At 49.5% G+C, this 16,603-nt stretch overlaps 6 protein-coding genes across 6 annotated transcripts; 5 read left to right on the top strand and 1 right to left on the bottom strand.

The window, feature by feature from the left end:
- Positions 1-331: 331 nt before the first annotated feature.
- On the top strand, positions 332-2,240 carry BKA67DRAFT_530187 (AAA domain-containing protein; the record flags this gene model as incomplete). The annotated part of the gene is made up of 2 exons (XM_046099201.1): positions 332-1,081; positions 1,134-2,240. The coding sequence occupies 2 exons, from the start codon at positions 332-334 to the stop codon at positions 2,238-2,240; spliced, it is 1,857 nt and encodes a 618-aa protein (XP_045964202.1).
- A 1,552-nt stretch (positions 2,241-3,792) lies between these two features.
- Positions 3,793-4,411, top strand: BKA67DRAFT_38874 (uncharacterized protein). The gene is made up of 2 exons (XM_046096604.1): positions 3,793-3,917; positions 4,014-4,411. The coding sequence occupies exons 1-2, from the start codon at positions 3,882-3,884 to the stop codon at positions 4,350-4,352; spliced, it is 375 nt and encodes a 124-aa protein (XP_045964201.1). The 5' UTR covers positions 3,793-3,881; the 3' UTR covers positions 4,353-4,411.
- A 1,329-nt stretch (positions 4,412-5,740) lies between these two features.
- BKA67DRAFT_530186 (uncharacterized protein) lies at positions 5,741-7,745 on the top strand (the record flags this gene model as incomplete). Its single annotated transcript, XM_046099200.1, has 2 exons — positions 5,741-6,259; positions 6,327-7,745. 2 exons carry the CDS (start codon positions 5,741-5,743, stop codon positions 7,743-7,745), a joined length of 1,938 nt encoding a protein of 645 aa, XP_045964200.1.
- Positions 7,746-11,146: 3,401 nt separating this feature from the next.
- Positions 11,147-13,385, top strand: BKA67DRAFT_38803 (family 47 glycoside hydrolase). The gene has a single exon (XM_046096597.1). The coding sequence runs from the start codon at positions 11,491-11,493 to the stop codon at positions 13,288-13,290; it is 1,800 nt and encodes a 599-aa protein (XP_045964199.1). The 5' UTR covers positions 11,147-11,490; the 3' UTR covers positions 13,291-13,385.
- A 699-nt stretch (positions 13,386-14,084) lies between these two features.
- Positions 14,085-14,814, top strand: BKA67DRAFT_653268 (ER membrane protein SH3; the record flags this gene model as incomplete). Its single annotated transcript, XM_046106335.1, has 2 exons — positions 14,085-14,178; positions 14,246-14,814. 2 exons carry the CDS (start codon positions 14,085-14,087, stop codon positions 14,812-14,814), a joined length of 663 nt encoding a protein of 220 aa, XP_045964198.1.
- A 577-nt stretch (positions 14,815-15,391) lies between these two features.
- BKA67DRAFT_653267 (uncharacterized protein) lies at positions 15,392-16,573 on the bottom strand (the record flags this gene model as incomplete). Its single annotated transcript, XM_046106334.1, has 1 exon — positions 15,392-16,573. The coding sequence occupies one exon, from the start codon at positions 16,571-16,573 to the stop codon at positions 15,392-15,394; it is 1,182 nt and encodes a 393-aa protein (XP_045964197.1).
- Positions 16,574-16,603: the final 30 nt, after the last annotated feature.

Here is a 16,603-nt window from a genome sequence, read left to right as displayed (position 1 = left end):
AAGATTTTAAGTCGGCATCGAATCGTAAATCAACCTCATTTTATTGATCTGCCATAGCCAATGAATGCCCGAAGTGGAGTTGTGGTGTGACGACTCACTTCGGAGGAATTGATTTTTTGTCTAGTGACGTGATGGGGTAAAGGACTAACCTTACTGCACTGTAGCTGTTGGCTCTGACCAGAGCGATTTATAATATCCATTACAGCCAGCGTCCAAGCGACAACTTCACCAAGCACTTCCGGACTCGCAATATATTCCACCGGATAATTTTTAGATATATTGTCACGGTACATCGCAATTTTCTGAGGCCGCAAAGTTGACATCATCATTTATGCGAAAGTACACCGAACTGCAGAGCAAAGGCTGGAAGGCTCCAATGGCACAGAAAGAACCCTTGGATGTTGAGGCGTTTGCGCAAACGCAGCTTGCTCTTCTCAATGCCGAGTTACAGAACGAGCTCCAAGAAACCAGTGGCTTGATCTCAAGTACAAGCCCGACTTCTCTGCACCGCGCAGGATTGGCCATCACCAATCTTGTCATCTCAGCCCAACGCACGGGTCTGGGCGGCAAAACAATGTTGGAACTCAGTCCTGACAGTGCACAAAACAGCACTGGAGAGCTCCCAGAGCATGGTATTCGAACTGGGGACATTGTGCTGGTCTCTGAGCAACCCGCGGGCAGCGCAAAGAAGAAAGAGATCAAAGACCTCGAAAAGAAGGGTGTACGAGGCGTCATCACTAAAGTAAAGACGGACAGCGTTGCAGTCGCGGCCGATGAGGAAAGGGACGATGTACAGATCGCTGGACGTGTCTGGTTAGTCAAGCTGGCAGACGATGTAACTTATCGCCGAATGAACCAGACCATGGAGAGACTGTTGAAGATGTCGGAATCAGAATACTCCATGTTCACACGAGTGTTGTTTGGTCTAAGCACACCTTCCTTTGTTCCTGCTAATCTGAGTTCCGATCCGGAGTACGGAAATATCGAATGGATCGAGCCTGGCCTCAACGACTCACAAAAAGACGCCATTCGATTTGCTTTGTCGTCGAAAGAAATAGCACTGATTCATGGCCCACCAGGAGTGAGTGAGCTGATGCCGTGTCGACTCAGTTAAGATAACTAACTTTGTACAGACTGGGAAGACACATACACTGATAGAACTGATATTACAGCTCGTCAAGAAGGATCTACGTATCCTCGTCTGTGGGCCATCGAACATTTCGGTAGACAATATTGTGGAACGCCTCTCGCCGCATAAGATTCCCATCCTGCGACTCGGGCATCCAGCAAGACTACTACCCTCTGTTCTTAACCACTCACTTGATGTGCTTACACAAACCTCCGAAGCTGGTCTTATCGTGAAGGATGTTCGAAATGAGATGGATGCAAAGCAAGCGTCGATTAAGAAGACACGGAACGGTAGAGAACGAAAAGCGATCTACACCGACCTCAAAGAGCTAAGGAAGGAGTATCGAGTAAGAGAAAGACAGTGTGTCGATAACCTGGTTTCTGGTAGCAAGGTTGTGCTCGCTACCCTTCACGGAGCAGGAGGCTTCCAGCTCAAGAAAGCGAGCTTCGACGTAGTCATTATTGATGAAGCAAGTCAAGCTTTGGAAGCGCAGTGTTGGGTTCCGTTACTATCAGCAAAAAAAGCTGTCTGTGCCGGGGACCATTTGCAATTACCACCAACAATCAAATCTACGAACTCTAAAGTAAAGCCGGAGATGAAGGAGGGCAATAAAATCCTCAGGGACGTAACTCTCGAGACAACTCTATTTGACAGGTTGTTGGCTCTTCATGGGTCTTCCATCAAGCGAATGCTCACTACGCAGTATCGCATGCACGAGAAGATCATGCGTTTTCCTTCGGATGAGCTGTACGACGGGAGATTGATTGCAGCAGAGGGCGTGAAAGATCGATTGCTTAGAGATTTGCCGTATGAAGTTAGGGACTCAGAAGACACAAACGAGCCCATCATCTTCATTGATACCCAAGGAGGCGACTATCCCGAGAGAAACGAGGACGAAGATACCGGGAAAAAATCGAGCGTCAAATCCCTCTTGGGAGATAGTAAGAGTAATGAAATGGAAGCGGCTTTGGTCAAGCAGCATGTTCAAAAATTGGTCGATGCTGGCCTCAGACCCGAGGATATCGCAATAATCACACCCTACAATGCTCAGGCAAGTACTCACGGAGTTGACATGATATTCAACTCTACGGACCTCGAGGCTTTTGATTAACATTGTGTCTAGCTTGCAATTCTGGCCCCCCTGAAGGAGTGTTATCCTGGAATAGAGCTTGGCAGCGTAGATGGCTTCCAGGGGCGGGAGAAAGAAGCTGTTATTTTCTCTCTTGTCAGAAGCAACCCCAATGGCGACGTTGGATTCTTGGGTGAGAAGCGGCGTCTAAATGGTAGGTCACCAGCGATGATACGCTACCCTGGCTCGCCCCCTCGTGGCTGCATGAGATTAATGCAGGTTCAACAGTTGCAATGACGAGGCCGAAACGATCACTGACGGTCATTGGTGATTCGGACACGGTCAAAAAGTGAGTTATCAAATTTCTAGACAATGGATCATACTCTTGAGTTCTATCTTTGGGGGCTTAGTGGCATTTCCAACCCCTCAAACACTTCTGAGTTGCGGGATGTTTCTAACGGCGATCGTACAGAGGGAGCAAGTTTCTCAAGGATTGGATGGAGTGGCTCGAAGAGAATGCAGATTTGCGCTATCCAGACCTCACATCTCTGGGCTGACAGATGTTAGTCAATGATGGTTTGGTCAAAGAAGGATACTCGCAAATGTGCACGATGTTCTGACACGATGATGAGTTCATCCAATCTTGGTTGCATAAGGCAGTGCACGGCATATCCCTTGGCCTTTCCGACTTTATGCTTCTATTCGGAGATATAACAAATGGTCATCTAAGCCCAATTTTAGTGCCCGGCGTTGTAAAAACATCATGCACATCGTACACCCCCAGAGGCTCCAGTGTTCATTCGCTAATCGGGGGTTGGAATAATATCCGACATTTGTCGAGACTGTGTATTGGCAGGCTGGAAGAATGTGTACATACATAGTTACATAGTAGTAAAAGCCTACGGATCCGTACTACCCTGTAGAGATAGGTGACGGTATCTGGCCATGCTGTTCATGGTTCATGTTTCAGGTGTGCCTAGAGTGGACAACCCCCGGGGGAGCCCTAAGCCTTTCGGGGCATCATGACCCAGCAGCCATGTGGCAGCTGCCCCATCTGGGAACTACCTAATTAATGATTGTATTGATTTTGAGAAAGAATAACAAAGGACTAAGAAAGATTTAGAAAGAACTTCACGAAACGCCTCTTCCTGGCTAAGCGATACAGACATTTTCCAAAAAGACCCCTTCCGAGCTTCATGGTTGCATTAGCGCATGAACGGTGCAGTCGCTCCAGTAGGTCTAGTGCAATGAGCCGCATTGCAATGACAATATAAAGGCAATTGGTCCAAGATAACTAATCCAAACATCAGACTCAGCCACTCGCAATGCATCCTCTGACAACAATTCCACAGGCCCCTAACGGCGAGTCAAGCAACGGACCTCTACACCGGATTGATCAAATCGCCACAATATGCATGTTCATGTTCCAAAGCAGGATTGGTCTACAGGACATGCGAGATGCAATGTGCTGCAGCTTGACTGCGCTTCCAGAGCCAATTGCCTAAGATAACCAACCATTCTGTTGATAGCCACAAGCACCAGCTGTTAATTGGACCAGCAATGCACAAGCAACTGGCAGGAATCCTGAATATGGCTCACCGCAAGATCTCTTCGGATCATAGTGCAATTCAGCTGGACTATGCTATCGGGGCCTGTCTTCAAATCCACATTCTCACTCATTGAATGAGCGTAAGATCCTGGGCGCATACCGCAACACTGGTAAGCATATCTAGGTTAGGAAAATTGGATTTCGTCATTGCGAAGATCTTAACATCAGAGACCCTTGTTATATGATTGACCTGTCCGCAGTGATAGTCGACAACACTCAGGGCGCTTCTGATCCCCACCGGGACATTTGCTGGGACGGATGTCGTGACAGGTTTCAGATGGAACTGTGAATTGCAGGGGCTTCGCTGCTATAATCAGAACGGGTCTCGAGAGGCTCATCGTACCCGACAGATCCGAAATGGCACGGTTTGGCTCCGATTGTGTGAGCAAAAACACAACACACAAAGAGTGCCAACCTCTCGCAACAACTCCCTTTCGAAGCTTGGTAGAGAATATCCGCAAGTTCTCGCTGCCGTAAAATCAACCCTTAAATCCGTCAACTCATCTGATCATAATCAGTCCCCCCCCCCCCAAAACGGCTGCTAAAATAGTGTCTATCATAGTGGATCGGGGTGATTGTGATGCCTACATACCTAATGTACGTGTCTAGCCATAATTAAGAAACGTAGTAATCTTAGTGCATATTATGGCACAGCGTCGTAATCAGTACGGTGTGAACAAAAGCAAGCAGCTCATACTAAGGCTACATAGTCCACTACCACTCAAGCTACCATAATCACATTTGATCACAGGGCTCACACGACTGACAATAGTGCACGGTCGGTATTATCTAAGTTTCGAGATGTGGCTTGTAGTCAACAGCCAAAGCTGCAGCGTAGCGTTACTGGAGAAGATTCCGGAGACTAATTCCTTGGCAACATTTAGTCGTCACAGTCCTCCAGCCCGCCACTGTAAATCCGCTTGGTGTCTGGGACTGATCTATTGTTCATCGGCCCGCTGCCCGATCTTTGACTTTGACTTTGACAAATCCGTGGTCTAGGCTAGCTTGACTTGACTTGTTCGATAGCGCACGAATTGTTGCGTTCAGGCTGCTCGCTCTCGTCTTCCTCTTGCGTCGGTTCCAAACCCATCTGGAGTCTAGTGGCTACAGCTTGAGCGTTATGGAATCCTTAGTCCTGTAACAATGCTCAGCTTTGCACACGACACACAGACATAGACCTAGTCTCTGGCAGTGCATGCAACTGCAACTAGACTCACTTCATATGGGTCTATTGGCTTCCCGAGAGCAATCCCCACCAAGCCATCAATGGATGTCCACACCCATTCAAACCCTGTCGTCCGTCCCAAAAGTCGGGCTGAGGGGGTCCTGGCCCCTAGAATCCTCGTCGTCCGACTTACCCCAGTCACTTTGTCCCAAAGTCGGTTACTCCCTGGCTCCTTGACTTCTTGGAGCTCTCACCACTCGTGGACATGAATACTCGAAAGTCTCTAGTTACATGTTTCATGGATAGCTAGCCATGTCCATGGGGCCCCATACGAGCTTTGGAAGGCTTTAACTTGTGTCGCAGGACTCCGATATGATACGTGATGCATTGGCCAGGGTCTTCCATGCCTAATTACCATAACTAGCTTCGCGTTCCTCACATTCCTGAGATTCTCCTCGTCCACTGGCTGGCTTCCGTAGAGACCATTCTACGCATATTGATTTGCAAGTGAGAAGCGTGCTGTCGAGCTGCACTCGCTGGCCATGCCAGACGCAGATATCAGCCTTTTGTTGCGTCACAGTGACAATTGCGAACAAGGACGCCAGTCTGAGTGAACGACCACTTGATGATGGATCTTTACTGGGCGCCAAACAATCTTATTTTCGACCTTCTTGTCGTTCACTTCCTTCAATCTTTGTAAAAAGAAATTATTAAAAAAAAGTGTAAGAAAATTTGCAGTGCTGCTGATTTCGTCTTATCGCTGAAACGATGAGGGTCGGTCTCCTCAAGTCTACCTCGAGCGCTGGTCGCCCCAAGGAGGGCCAATCCAATATCCGTGGAAAAGTCATATCTGGACCTATTCCTATACCAGATCCGGTAGAGGACGATGAGTTTCCTATGCGCCAACCTAGCACCGGTCTTGCCACACCATTGGGCAACGAGGGTGCGAACAAAGTTGTGCCGCAGGAGAGGTCTTCTACTCTGGAGACCCGAAGCACCACCAGCGGTACTCTTGAGGTGCCACAGGAGGAAAGGGTAGCATCATCGCTCCGAGCTGGCACAAGACAAGCTTCAGACACATCTGGTAGTCCTACCCAAAAGCGCACAAATAGCACTCTGAGGTACTCCACAATCAGCAGCGCAACAGATCAAAGCCACATCCTTCCTCGTCGCAAGAAGTCCACCCTACGCTCTACCTTAGGAAGGCTTTTTGGGCGAAAGAAAGCAGCACCTCGAAGCTTGGCAACTCATCAGGAGGATCCTGCAAGCTCCGCACAGCATCGCAGTGTACGTAGGGACTATTTCATGCAATGTCAAAAGTTGCTTTTGAGCTAACTCTAGTCTTTCATTATAGGACCCATCTAACCTAGGTCGGGTATTGACTAGAGAGAGTGAACCAAAACGATCTGCATCTTTACCAATCACAGAGTTCGACCGAGCTTTACGCTCACATTCAATTGGACTCGACGACATTCTTGCAATAGAGAGTGCGCGCAATTCCCTCAATGGCGAACCGATGCGGTCCAGACGAAGGGCAGCGACAACGAGTAGCAAGCTGTACATAAGAAAAAGCAGAGAGCTGAACGAGTTAATTGGATTGTCTCCGAGGCCTGCTAGCACTCATGGCAGGACTGTTCAAGACGGCCTTGACGGGGATGACCCGGAAAATATTGGTCGAGCAATAACGAGCGACGTTTTGATGCAACACAGGCGGTCTAGGAGCCTATCTCAGTTGAGAAACGTTGCGGAGGGCTCTAAACCACGGAGTCGCAATGACGAAATTCGCTACTGGAGGGAGAGCTATGGCCCAGGGCTCCAGTCCCCAAGCGCCTCCAGTGCCGCTGTCGAAAACGACGACGTTATAGACGGCACGGGCCACCCTACTCTAGACTTGCCAGAGCTGCCACAGGCCGAAGAGCCAAAAACACCGCCTCAACCATTTGATTTTGGACTTCTGTTTGGAACGAAGATCACGCAGGCAGCAAGCCTTGAAGAGCGTGTGGCTACTCTAGAAGTTCGGAACGAGAAGCTCGAAAGGTTGGTGACACAACTCTTTGAGTTGGTTCCTGGTGTGAACAAGTACGAAGGCATACCACGTCAGAGAGGTGTATCACGGCCCAGCGCGCCCTCTATGGCATACACATCATCCCCAATGGCCCCTTCGGCCTATCCAACGGCATCACTTGGTGAGAGTCCTTCAAGATACTCCAGCTCTCGGCATTCGAACGATTCTTTTGGAGAGGGCGTCACTTTCATTGGCTCTATTCCACCCGCCCCTGGCCCTCTCAACCGGCCCATGTCAACAGCGACAGTAAGGGGGGCGGCCAGTTTGCCCACACTGTCAAGAGAAACATTAAGCGATGATCGCTACAGCACACTCCTGACTTTACTCGAGTCGGAACGGGCTGCACGACAATATTTGGAGGCCCAATTGACCAGATTAAGTAAAAAATTTGACATATTGTCGCAAACTCCGCAAAAAGCCCATCCATTCGTTCAGCAAACCCACCGTATAACTTACTCCGTTTTTGAGCACGATGACGACGATGACGAGGCAAATGAGGCCGGGCGTGATGACCAATCGGTGTCTGAAGCGTTTGAGACGCCACGTGAGGAACGCCCCAAGCATGGGTTCGGGGCGTTTGGAGAAGAGCTTACGGACGAGGATGAAGACGGTTCTCGGAAGAGAGCTGCCAGGACACTGTCGCTGAGCCAGCTAACAATGCGGACGCCTCGGAAATCGCCTACAACAGAGTCAGGTGTCGAGTTATGACTGCATGGCCTGAAGCCACAGATGCAAAAATCCTGATTTTATGCACACTTTTAAATTGCATAGATCGCGCGCACAGCAGCGATCGCGGATACGAGGCTTCACATGGACCACAAGCTAACTTTGTGGCAAGACAGCTCGTCGAAATATTCATGAAAAGTCGATTTCATGTCGTCTCGGAATCCCGGGTCTTCTACATGAACCAGAAGCCGCCGTGGGTTTGCATTGTTGAATTTCTAGCGTTTACCGTTGCTGCATGCGTTATATTCATATCATTTTCAATTTCCGTATCCCGTTCACTTTCGTTTTATATTTCCTTGGTCATCGTTATGAGTTGGCGAAGAGCGCGATGTTGGTATGATACCCAGCCATTGGTGCTATGTGGGGACGAATGTAATAGTAGTCAAAAATGTGTTTGGTCGTGAGTGCCTGGTGAGAATCAAAACGATAATTCAATTGAGAACTCATGTCCAAATATAACTGGCTCGATAGACTTTTTATCCAGCTAAAGTGACTAAGGTGGCTTGAACCAATCGTTCAGGGAATGTTGAACGTTACATTCTCGAATAGTTTTTGTTCTTTGCATTTTCCTCTCTGGTGGTTTTCCCCTCGAGGGGCGGGGGAGGTTTCTTAGGCGTGTGTGGTGATAGAGGAATAATGAAGATTGACTTTATAAGAGCAAACACCAAGTTCTCTCATATAGTGATACGGTACATTTCAGAGAGGAGGTCATAGAGAAGTTGTTCTCCGGACCGATGGTTCAATGCATGTCAACCTGCCCCCGAGGCCGGCTGGCGCCGCTGTAGTTTCCAAAAAAAGGAGCCCGAACAACTAACATTATATTGCTAACGCCTTCCTCGTACACGGATATTTAGTGCGAGTCTTCAATACGGATGCTACACCCATCGAGTATATAAGACGGTAAAACGAAAGACATCCTTTCCTAGTTCTATCGGCAGATTTTTGAGCAATACTTGACCAGCTGGAACATATCTCCCACTTATACATGCAAAACTGCACATACTTAGATGTTTGCTTTTGTCTGAAGTACTCGAATATGTGCTTTATTTTTAATTTTTAGTGCTGTGGTACTATTCGATGCCATCTGTATTTGGTACGTTTTTCTACATTAAGACTATGTGTGTGAAATATAGCCATATGTTCCTATTATCATCATTCATGCCGTTCATAATTATATTATCGTTACCAAGGAATGAAACGCTGAAGTGAGATTGTGTGGAAATGCTCTGGCAGACTGATCGGACAACAAGCTAATCTCAGAAGCACTCCATACAATAGATATCAACTTCTGGCACATGTCTTTAACCCTGAAACATCACGACATTTCAAAGTATACGCATCTCTAATAAGCCTCTTTTAGGAGATTTTCAAGATCACCGTTAGGCTAGAAAGCTGGTTGCCAGCACCTTTCCTACTTCAACTACCGAATATTGAACTATGGCTGTTGCGCCGACTCATAGCACACATCGTTCTTATGAGGGCTTGGCGAGCTAGGCAGCTCATATTACGATGGGCGAAAATCCTTGTTAAACGTCCATTGTGATGGAACTGGTTGCATATTTTCTTGGGACGCCGGTGGCGGTATTGTCTGGCTGTGCGAAGCCTTGCGTTTTCGCCGGAAGTACAAGGCTGCCAGGCATATAATCACTATTATAAGCGTCTCAACAAAGACGCCTACAGTAATTGACACGGTTAAGCCTGTTCCTATGCTAACATCCGGGCTTTGCGTAGCTTGAGCTAATATGGTTGAGAGGCTGTAGATGCTACAAAACTGGTAACTTGCAATTGTGTCGATTATGCAGTTGTCTCGAAAGCTATAGTCTGGCCGACTATAGAGGGCATGGACGAATGGTCTGTAGTTGTGGTTGAACGTATAGCCGTTGAGAAGGTCGCGGTTATGCCACTGGTAGTCAGAGCAGTTGGTGACCGTGATTCCCATCAGTTGACAAACCTAGGTGTGTGCTAATGGGAAGCCAAACCTCGGAAACTTAAAATGATGACTTTATGACCACAGTCAATATTGTAAATCTTGCCGTCAATACAATAGTATACATCCTCGGTAGTATTGTCACATTTTGTGATTCCCATTCCGCCACTTAGTAGGTCATTGCTTGGTAACTCCCCGCTAACGCAGACCAAAAGACAAGATGAGCTTCGCGAGTCTTCATCAGTACAACTCCCACGCGTATATAGAGAGGCGCCCGAGTGTTGGATCTCGTCACCTGTTGCCATACAGAAATTGTTTGAGAGACACGCACAGACTTACCCACAACATGTGGACTCGACTGATTCGTCTGAACACTACAGAATTTGGACTTCATGAGTAATTTTTCATGATGTACCAGGGTCTTCGGGAGTATTGTGAAACGGTCGCAAAGAGACAGTTGCCTCCGATGAGATTTCTTTTCTTTTTCTTTTGGCTCCGTAGACATGCAAGAAACGGTAGAACGTGTGTCTGAAAATTGCTCACGGGTGTCTCTTACGGTGCTGTCAAACAGTCTGGATACTGACAAATAGCGTCTGATAACTTTACAAAAGAAATACAAGAGTAGGGTAGAATGAGATCGCTTTCACTCGTTCATCTCTGCTGTCGATAATACCGAGAAGTGAAAAGAACGCGGGCGAGTGCGGCTTCTTGCAGCAATGATGTGAGACTGCCCGAACGAATTTAAAGCCGATGGATGGAATATCAAGGATCTCTTCATGCCTCCTTACCGGATGTGATGATACCACAGTATTCATGTATAAGTCTGGAAAAACTCCCAACGCCTACTTAAGCGCCCATGTGCCATATGCTAGGTCGTCGATTTGGGCTGCCTGGTCGCAAATATCAGGACACTTGCAATATCTCAATACTTGCTGTTGGCTATACCGCTGGGCTGCAATATAAATACCGGGCCGCGCACATGGATGTCATATGCCATATATACAGAGGCGGCTCCAAGGTCGTAACACATTCCCGGACCGGTGCAGTACCACCTTTCGTTAACTCAAACTCACATTTTTGCACTTCATATGGCTTATACCGACTCAAATAATATCCATTTGGTTCTTGATGCATCACGGCCATCGAAGGTTTTGCTACAAGCAACCTCAAACCTTGACGTCAGGACGGTACAGGGCTAGGCTATCAACCTGTTGAAATCACCAGGTATGGCACAAAGCCTCCCAGGAACAACTCAACCTTTCGATGCACTAATGCAGTCGGTTTCGGGAAACGACTATGACGTAAATGACATACAATCGGAGCTCCGTACAGAGGTGAAAGGATTTCCATCAGCTGGTGGTCGTTGTGTGCCTAGGCGCCAGGAAACTTTGAGAACCGAAGAAAAGAAGGAAAAAGAAAAGAAGAAAAGGTCCTAATGCGAGCTTTGCACATTACCGTGCTCATCAATTCCACGCAGCATGAAGAGTGAACGGCGTCTGAAACCCACTGGCTCTGTCTCAAGATTGCCGACAATATGGGAAATGGCCCTATTTTGGAAGGGGCACAGAGTTCACCCACCAATTGCATACCTGCATACGCCCCAACCTTACTGGGGGGTAGGACAGGGAGTGACACCTCCCACTCCGAACCGAATCGGAAGGACATCTTAACGGGATTTTCTATGATACTGCAATACCTCCGCGCGGCTTGTTCTGCTGCCTTTTGCGATTAACTCGTCATTCGTTCTCTCGTCACTCGCATTCGATTAACTCCGCCCAAACCGGCGACAACGACGACAAGATGCTGGGAGGAAGGCGCAGGTTTATTTCTCCAATCTGCTTGGGATTCTTCATTCTCTTCTTGGGCTATAACTTCTCGTTTCGGGAGACTCCATCAAACTTCTGGCCAACGACAAAACATGGCCAAGAGATCGACTCCAAAGTGCTCAATGATGAGGCGTACTTCTGGCGACAGGTATCTACCCACTACCCAGTACGGTCTATACGACCATTGCCGACAGGCAAACCGGTGAACCTGCCAAAAATTCAGATTGATTTTCCCCTGGAGACAACGGGAGAGCGTCAACTCCGATTGAGGAGGCAAGCTTCCGTCAGGGCAGCCTTCCGACGTTGTTGGAGCGCTTATAAAAATAATGCCTGGCTTCAGGATGAAGTGACACCAGTGAGCGGTTCTTCCAGAAATCCCTTTGGAGGATGGGGAGCGACCTTGGTAGATAGTCTGGATACTCTGTGGATTATGGGCTTCAAGCAAGAATTTGAGGAAGCTGTGACAGCTGCAGCCACCATCAGTTTCAATTCGAGCTCGCTGGTTGAGATCAACGCCTTTGAGACAACGATTCGCTATCTCGGAGGCTTCCTTTCAGCATACGACCTGAGCGGAGACCTGCGGCTTTTACAGAAAGCCAGAGAGGTGGGAGACATGCTGTATGTGGCATTTGACACGCCCAATCATATGCCCATCACTCGCTGGGAACTAAGTCGTGCCATCTCAGGAGAGAAACAGACGGCTCCAGAATGGGCTCTCGTGGCTGAGATTGGTTCTCTCTGTGTAGAGTTCACAAGGCTGTCCCTGATTACTGGGAACCCTAAGTGGTTCGATGCTACCGAAAGGATTACGCTGGCTTTGCAGCGACAGCAAATGAAAACCCGGCTCCCTGGATTGTGGCCGATTGGTGTAAACCCTCGCGACATGAAGTTCACCGAAGACAACACCTTCAGTTTAGGTGCAATGGCCGACTCGGTTTTCGAGTATCTCCCAAAAATGGTGGCTTTGACTGGAGGACTGTTGCCTCACTATGGGGACATGTACAAGGAGGCAATGAAGACTGCCATCAAGTTCAACATGTTCAGACCGATGGTCCCTGACTCCGCAGACATTTTGCTTTCGGGTATCGTTCGCACTTCAAAGGAGAACGGCAAAATAAAACCTACACTCGAATGTCAAGGTCAGCATCTTGTCTGTTTTGCAGGCGGAATGCTTGCAGTCGGCGGGAAACTGCTCGATATCCCCGAGCATTTGTCGACCGCACGGAAGCTTGTCGATGGTTGTATATGGACCAACAAGAACATGCCTTTGGGCATTATGCCAGAAGTATTTTGGATGGCTCCGTGTGACTCGGACACAGACTGTCCATGGGATGAGACGAAGTGGAAGCAGGCCATCCTAGAGAGAGCTGGTGCGGATAAGGACGATTTAGAGACTGCGTCACAGATTATCAAGGAGCGTAGGTTACCACAGGGTTTCGTCGATATACCTGATAAACGTTACATACTTCGTCCGGAAGCGATAGAAAGCATCTTCATTATGTATCGGACGACTGGCGACCCGAAATTACTGCAAGCCGCCGCGGATATGTTCGACGCTGTACAGACCAACACCAAGACGGACATTGCAAACTCGGCAATTGCGGACATCACGGTCACAAGTCCCATAGATGTTCAGCAGACGGATTCCATGGAGAGCTTTTGGATGGGTGAGACGCTGAAATATTTCTATCTGATATTCAGTGAGCCAGATCTCATATCGTTAGATGAATGGGTGTTCAACACCGAAGCGCACCCCCTTCGGCGGCTGGTTTAGTGAAGGCGCCACAATGTTCACGTATTCTAGCACGCCAGGTGCATGGTGAGCGGAAAGGGAGCTCGGCTGGCTGCTGGCTGCTGGCGTGCCCACTACAGTCCCGTAACATAGTAATGAATGATTCAAGCGTTTAGTTTCCTTTTCCTCTCTCATGCCATTTGTTGTGGCAAGTTGAAGACAGTGAAGATGATTAGTTCAAAGGCTTATTCACAATGGTCGCTACACCAGCAGACCTGCAGTTCTCGTCTTCAAAATGCATGAGGTAATACAGGCGAGTCATGGAAGCTTCGCAGAAGCTCTTATCCAGTAGCGTGTTCAATGATTCCACCAGATGAGTGGACGGGAGTTAGCTTTGCCCCACTATAATCCTTTGACTTGACGGGATTCGGCAGGTTGAAGCTCCTTACAATAGATATTGTATGTAAGTAAGGCAACGTTAGTACGTAAGGTATGTTGGCATTCCGTAGCTACGGTTCAGCGCGGCCGTCCCCCCCCCCCCCCCCCCAGCCTGAAAGTCAACCTGGGGGAGAACGTGCAGTTTTTTTATCATTGCGGAGATTGACACCAGATAGAGAACCCTGAATTGTCAGCTCTGGCATCCAACATCTACTCCCCAAGAAAAACCGATTGTTGGGAATCAATTGCGCAACGGCTTGTTCTTCATCACGATCATTGATTTTTGACCGTACCGGACTCCGCATATACCGAGAGATCCAGCGCATAGCACGCGTCTTCGACGACATCTCTCAGACGTAGCGCTTCCTGTACAGGACCAGCTATAAGAATCGCCCACCATGAGCGGACTCATAAAAGTCGACCACAACAAGACCACGACGTCTAAGAACTACCGCGGCTCGAGCTCCTTCGCGACCTTTCTCATAATCGGCCGTAAGTTCTCTTCACCAGGCCCTCGTGCACTTGTGGTCCTAACTCTGACACAACAAATCCTCAACAGCAACATGTTTCTTCCTCGGCATCCTCTTCGCGCAGTTCCCCTATGACTTCCCCCTCCTCTGGACCACGGAGACGGTCCTGCCGTCCTACCTTGACCAGCTCGAGGCACACCTCAAGTTTATCCACGCGACGCCCCCCCTGATCGCGCGCATTTTGCACATCATGGTCGGCACCGGCTTCCTGGGCTTCTTCGTCAAGCTGTTCCGGCCCTCGGAGGCCAACATGCTGTTCGACGGCGCCGGCCTGATCCTCTACGTCATCGGCGTCGGCATCTACCTCACCAACATCGTCAAGGGCCTGCGCACCGTCAGCGCTGGCATCTGGGACGCCGCCGGCAACGCCAGGGAGGCGCCCATCTCGGGCGAGCTCATCCTGGGGCGCGAGGACAGCCTCAAGGTCCTGGCTGCCAGCAACACCATCTTGGCCTTGGTCCTGCTCGGTGTTCTTGTCCTACAGGCAGGCCAGTGGTATGCCGAGCGCAAGGAAAGGGAAGAGACGGAGAAACTGGACAGGGATGAGCAGGAAAAGAAGGCGCAGGCTGGCGGCGGCAGCTCCAAGAAGAAGCAGTAGATTGCCTTTGCTCAAGGAATCTGCCATTTGCGCACGTGTGCCTTGTTGAATCTGGGGGATATGATCGGCGTCAATTTCGAACTCTCGTGGATATTTGAAGAGGCAGAGTCGCATTCGGCGCGCAACATATGTATATCAAAACTGGTGGCAGTGGTAGTTAGTGCTGCAATTGATGCATTACGAAGAAAACAGTGCCCTTGTCTAGCTGGTTACCTTCTAGAATGATACTAGAAGGCAAGCCCTTCGAGACCACGATGGTCAAAATCGGTTCTCAGCGAGGAGAAATCCAGATACGGTACTGAGTCGGACCGAGTGGACTGTGAGAAACGGTGTTGCGGTCAATACGAATGCCGGTTTAATATTATCTGCACAAGAGTGCTCTGTAGTTCCAAGAGGGATCAACCCTATGTATTTATAACTCCAAACTCCAACGCTTTCCTTGTCCCATGGTATCATCCTTGTAGCCCAAGCTCTATGTTCGATTCTCAATTATCACGTGGCCAAAAACGCCTGCAAATGCATTCAAACCCGCGCCTTAGGCCGTTCGTCCCCATACAACGTAATCCGGGCCGCGATTCTATCTACGACCACCGGCTGCTGGGTGCGCTCCCGGCCACTGCGTCAAGGTTGTATCCCTGGATAGGTTGCGACGTGGGTCTATTATTCCAGGCACTGCGAGGTGGGTGTCCAGAGCGATGTCGACATACTCGCCAAGACTGCCTTGCGAATCGTCGCTCGCCTGTCTTTCAACTTGAGGCCTTGCCTCCGTCGCCAACCCTTGTACCATGGCTGAATGGTGCAGGCTGCGCGCGTCGTAACTGACATAAGAGCCCCTGCTGTTCACCGATTTGGTACGGACAAACGCCCCCTGCGCTTGAGACGGTGTGGAGTTTGCTGACGAGTATGACTTGGCTGCGATGAAGTCGCTTCTCCCTTGGGGAAAGTCCCCATTGGGAAAGGGGCCAGAGATCTTCTCGATCCTGCGGGCATCCGACGAGACGAGGGAGTGGCTGCTAGCCCGCCTTCGCTGTTGATCCTTTCGGTGCCGGTAGACGAGGTAGACGATGCCGACGACGACAGCAAGCAGCAGGAGCACACCACCCACGACCCCACCGACGATCGCAGACGTGTTGGCACCCTCCTTGTGAGCCTCGTCAGGATTGCCTTGGCCCTCTGCCGATCCTCCCTCCGGCGCGGCCGTCGCGGTGATGCCACCGTCGCTTGAGCTGGCGGATGATGTACTTGGTGCTGCCGTCGAGGCTTGACCTGTGCTTGCCGCCGTCGAGGTTGGCAAGGCTGCTGTAGAGCTCGCATCTACCGCACCATCCGGTTTTTTTGTCTGGTCTTCGTTCTTCACGCAGTTCTGGTCGTTGTCGCATGTATATCCGAACGGGCAGCAATTGCTTCCGCACTTTGGTAGTTCACTCGTCAGTGCTGTAGTTTTGACGCCGGCCTGCGGGTTTGTGCTTGCGTCCTGGAGCTGTATGTTGCATACTATGGGTGCGATAACAGCGCAGTCGTCGCCATCAGGGCAACACAGTATTGTGGTGTTTCCTGCTAGAGATATGCAGGATGTCCCCGGCTTGCAACAGAAGTTGTCTGGGAATCCGGCCTGCGGACATTTGCTGTATGTTGTGTCGCCGCATGTGTTGTCTCTTGCAAATAGTGCGCGCGCTGGGACGGACACCGCTGTGGTCGTCCCAATCGCAAGCGCTGCTGCGAGCAGCCAGGCTCGCAGCGCACCTGTAGATGTCGTCATAACTTTGACTTCCAGTGTGGTGGGTATGTG

This window comes from Truncatella angustata (genome assembly GCF_020726525.1).
Source record: "Truncatella angustata strain MPI-SDFR-AT-0073 chromosome Unknown BKA67scaffold_1, whole genome shotgun sequence".
NCBI classification, from domain to species: Eukaryota; Fungi; Ascomycota; class Sordariomycetes; order Amphisphaeriales; family Sporocadaceae; genus Truncatella; species Truncatella angustata.
The sequence above is the reverse complement of the archived record's forward strand: the minus strand, read 5'-3'. Positions and strand labels throughout refer to the sequence as shown.